Source organism: Aplysia californica, unplaced genomic scaffold (genome assembly GCF_000002075.1).
Source record: "Aplysia californica isolate F4 #8 unplaced genomic scaffold, AplCal3.0 scaffold00704, whole genome shotgun sequence".
NCBI lineage: Eukaryota > Metazoa > Mollusca > Gastropoda > Aplysiida > Aplysiidae > Aplysia > Aplysia californica.
The window spans coordinates 162,153-166,593 of record NW_004797974.1 but is presented as its reverse complement, the minus strand read 5'-3'; the positions used below and the strand labels follow the sequence as shown (position 1 = coordinate 166,593).

The following is a 4,441-nucleotide window of genomic DNA, read 5'->3' as shown; positions in this document are numbered from 1 at the left end:
ATGATACTTGGTCATATGTAACTTAGTGGGTGTTTTTTCATGTTACATGTTTCCTTCTATACATAGCATCTACTTTGTGTGAGTCTGTTGGGTGTCATGAATATAACCTTTTTAAAAAATAGATTAAATTAGATTCTTTCATTTTTTCTTTTTTCAATGTAGGTGTCTTTTTGCCCCATAGGTAAAAGCATATAGCCCTAGAGTCAGTCCTTACAAAAACCTTCAATACGTCATAACCATTAAAAAAGACAGATTTCAGCTACTCAACAGGAGTAATGGGGTTCATAATCCATTAATACATATCTTTAAATTTCAAAAGCAAGAATTCACACAGAAAATAGCCAGGAATAACATTTCCAAATACATGAATGGGTATCTAGATTCCCTTAACGAAAAAAATCAGTGGAGCCATATAAATCTACCTGAACAATGTGCAACACTAAAACTGATGTATCAATACACTGCTGTTGTAGGAAAAAAGACACCAACAATTCTACAAGTTGCACTGAAAGACATCCATACAAATTGGTCTTGTTCAATTTAAGTGTTAAAGTCAACAAGTAAATGCTTTTTAATTAGATGCTTTTCTGAAGATTTGCTGCCTTGCTTTTTCATACTTTTAACCTGTGAACAATATATAATTATATAATTTTATTAAGAAATATTTATGACTGATAAAACAAAACTGAAACAGCCACAAGCCCTACCAATGAGCTAGTTTTACACCATTTAACAAATATTTAATAAAAAACAAATATACACGTACTTGGACAAGAGGGGCAACATTCTCCGGGTCGGTGCACAGGGTCTTCACAGGACAGAGGTGGACACATCATCGGGTGACATAACGTGTTGCCTTTCTGGGGATGAGAACAGTCAATTTTCATAATCATGTTCACTCTGTTTCTTTCTTTTTCTTTCTCTTTCTGTCTGTCTTGCTCTCTTCCTCTCTTTCTCCAACTCTCTCCCTCTCTCTCTCTTTCTTTCTCTGTTTGTTCATGTTTTTCTCTCACTCTTTGTCCATCTTTCACAATAGCTGTCTTTTTCTCTCCATTTTCCAATCCATCTCCACTCATCATATTTATTTTCTCACTCTCCCTCCATATATCTATATCTGTATCTCTCCCTAACCCCTCTATTTTTCAGTCTATTAATATCAGATACCATCTGTCTCTTTCATTATGTCTCCGATTCAGCCATCCAGCTTTAAATTTCTAACATAAATCATCTTATTATATCTTTGGGTATACTGCTTTACTTTCCCTGGTTTACTTAGATAAGGAATACAAATGAAAGAAATAAGTTTTTTGTGTAAGTTAATTAATTTTTTTTTACTTAAAAAACCCTGTGTCCTACTGTGAAAATTGGGAATTGAAGCAAAAGGTCTCAAAGTTTTTAAGTCCAACAAAAGTAAAAGCTCACCGCACAACTGCACGTAGTACAGCTTGCATTGACATCAGGAAGCCAAGAGCTTCCTTCCTCGTAGATCACACCCTCAAAATTGCAGGTTTTAACATCACCCGTCTCTTCGGAGCTGACGTCGACCTGTTCGTCGTCACGTGACCACTGGGAGTCCATGTCATTGGAGAAACGCCAACACGTGTTCCGTAAAGTGACCTGAAAATAAAGGCAACCAATTTAAATAATTTTTTTTTTTATATTAGGAATTGTTAACAATTACAATGATACTTTTTATATCAAATAGTTTATTTATGCATGTACTTATCTGACTTTTTATGTCAACTTACCTGCTTATTGTAATAGTGGATTTTTATCAATGTGCAAGTAAATTCATACAAACTATAATTTTCTTGCAGAGGTTATTACTCTTTCTCAAATGTGCATGTGTTTGACATATCTGTTATTTCTTTTTCATTACGATGCACTGTGAGGCTCTCGCAGATATAAAAATGAGCAATATAAATATTATCATTATGATGAGGGATAAAATTCTGCTTCTCAAATACTGGCAGACTGTTGACACAACTATGTACAACAGATATAGTCTTCTTTAGTTCAAGATAACTTGAAATAGCAGCGTACCCTTTGGTAAGGCTCCCTACACCGACAGGACAACAAAAGTGACATTGGAAATCATGGTATAAAAAAGCAAGAATCTATGTGCGTATGGGCATGGCCATGCACACATGTACATGTACTTGTGTGTGCGTCTTTGTGATTATGTGTGTGTTTGTGTATGTGTGTGTGTGTGTGTATGTGTGTGTGTGTGCGCTTCTAGTGTGTGTGTGTGTGTGTGTGTGTGTGTGTGTTTCTAATGTGTGTGTATGTGTGTGTTGGTGTGTGTGAGTGTGTGTGGGTGGGTGCGTGGGTGAGAGAGTGGTGAAACAACAAACCAATATATCATATATAGGCCAGTGCTTGGATAATAAAGATTTATCATATCTCTTCCATTACATGACATAAGAACATCATAAGACCAAGCACTTCTCCATACAAATCATCTACATTGCGCAACAATGAAAAAAACTACAACAAAGAAAAAAAAAGAAAAAAGAAAAGAAAGACGTACATTTCCTCTGAAAACAGCTCGGCCTTTCCTCTTGGCATTCACTTGAACATAAGCATGACCCTGATCAAGGTCACGGAAAAGGTCATCTGGAATGTCAGCTGAATCTCCGGATGCCTGGGATAGAAACATAATATATCATGTAATTGACCGATTGATTGATTACTCTTGTTGGTTGATTTTCTGCTTTGTTTAAAGGAGGGAAGACTATAGTTAGAAAGACAGACAGACTGTTTCATTGAGAGATGCATACAGACCCCAAAACGTTAATTTAGGGCTGTGAAAGCGCAAGACAGTAGACAGTATGATGTATTATAAACAAGATGTAAGGAAAGTTAAAAGTTAGTCCTCTGCCAGTGGTACCCTCGACCGCTCACACAGAAAAACAGATAAAATGAACGAATAGAGAGGAAGGTAAGGCAGGTGGTTGAGTTACTGTTATTGCTGCTGTTGAGCAGTGGCTCACAGAGAGCACATGATGATAAAGAACTAGTAGAAGTTAACGTGTTTCATCAACTTTCATAAAAACAATTGAGTAGTTTGTTATATTATGAATGAAAGTATAGATTGTTGAGGTACAGTAACAGGAGTACCAGTCCAAACAGTTATATATATAAGTCAAGTTTTGTCTGTCGTCTCCAATATCAGTAACTGGACAGGAGCAGGTGACTTATTAAAAAGAGGCGAGATGGACAGCAATTGATTTAGTGACATAACATCTCTTTACGCCTTACTCCTGACTGCAGTCACTTTCGTAATCTTTTCTTGTCCAATCACTGATGAATGCTCAGTTCTAAATTCTACTTTTCACTACTATAGCACTACGCAAGCTACGTTCACGGCGCCCTGAATCATCCACCATTGGCACAGAGGCGTGACTGAAACACTTCAGTCGTTCAGCGAAAATGATGAAACAGCAAAGAAATCTAATAGGCCTACTCGCGTGAAAAATAATGCAGCAGCGGTCAAAATGCAACGGAGTTTATGGAGGGCGAAGGTAGACACAGCAAAATGGCAGGGGTTGATAAGGCCTCGATTGCTCAGCTCGCGGAACACGACTTCGATTCTCTTCCCATGTGCGAACCCGGCAACGCTCTACAATTTGAAAATAAAAGCCGTTACGAGGAACAAGGGAGAATGGAAGAAGGCCAAGGTGGGAAGAGGAGAGGGAGGGGCTGAAAAAAAGAAGAAGCAAAAGGGAAGATGGTAAGGGGTGAAGTGAGCAAGATAATTCGTAAATAGCAAACTACATTCAGGGCCCAGTGAACGTAGGTAAGTCACTACGATAAAATAATTTTTACAAACTGACTGGGATTTAGGCCGTAATCAGTTATTTTCTCACTGTTGTTGCCTTCCACGTAGCTGTTGTTGCTGTCAACAGGATCGCCGAGAGTCATTGTAGCGTCCTAAGGCGGCAAAGGCTCCCAAAAGAGATACTTTTGACTTTTATGAGATTAATATAATATTATTATCTCTGATCGTTCAGTATCTCGGACCCGGCAAAATGTTACTAATGTACTGCTGTACTTTACCTTGTAGGTCTAGCAGTTTTAATCATGAGGGCAACGCGTTGATGGGTGGTTCATCGTCGAAAATAACTTTCGGGTTTTAAAGACTCATAGGGCATGAAATAATACCTATGGGTTATACGTGAAAGTCAGAATAAATGGGGGAAAGTTATTAATTTTTCAGGCTAAAAACGTTTTGTCGGTATTTCTGGTTCATAGGATAATGAACTGAAAATCTTGCGGAATCTGAGACCACTTTTAAGATCAGGGGTGTGGTTGAAAGACAGCAGTGTAAGAAGGAATCATGCAGTAGAAAGAGCCAGGGGTAAAGGAGAGGGGAGAAAAGAGTCCAGAAGACAGGGGGAGGGGGGATGAGGAGTGAAAGCAGGATTACTGCACATGACTA

The 4,441-nt window shown here is 38.1% G+C and overlaps 1 protein-coding gene across 1 annotated transcript in view; it reads right to left on the bottom strand.

Annotated features, from left to right (window-relative positions):
* LOC101859045 (chordin) overlaps positions 1 to 4,013 on the bottom strand; it is a 17,262-nt gene extending 13,249 nt beyond the window's left edge. The window contains exons 1-4 of the mRNA XM_013088215.2: positions 3,870 to 4,013; positions 2,531 to 2,644; positions 1,423 to 1,617; positions 767 to 860 (exon numbers count right to left, since the gene is read on the bottom strand). Of these exons, the coding sequence (XP_012943669.1) occupies positions 767 to 860; positions 1,423 to 1,578 (250 nt within the window). The 5' untranslated portion in view covers positions 1,579 to 1,617; positions 2,531 to 2,644; positions 3,870 to 4,013. The remainder of the gene's footprint in view (positions 1 to 766; positions 861 to 1,422; positions 1,618 to 2,530; positions 2,645 to 3,869) is intronic.
* Positions 4,014 to 4,441: the final 428 nt, after the last annotated feature.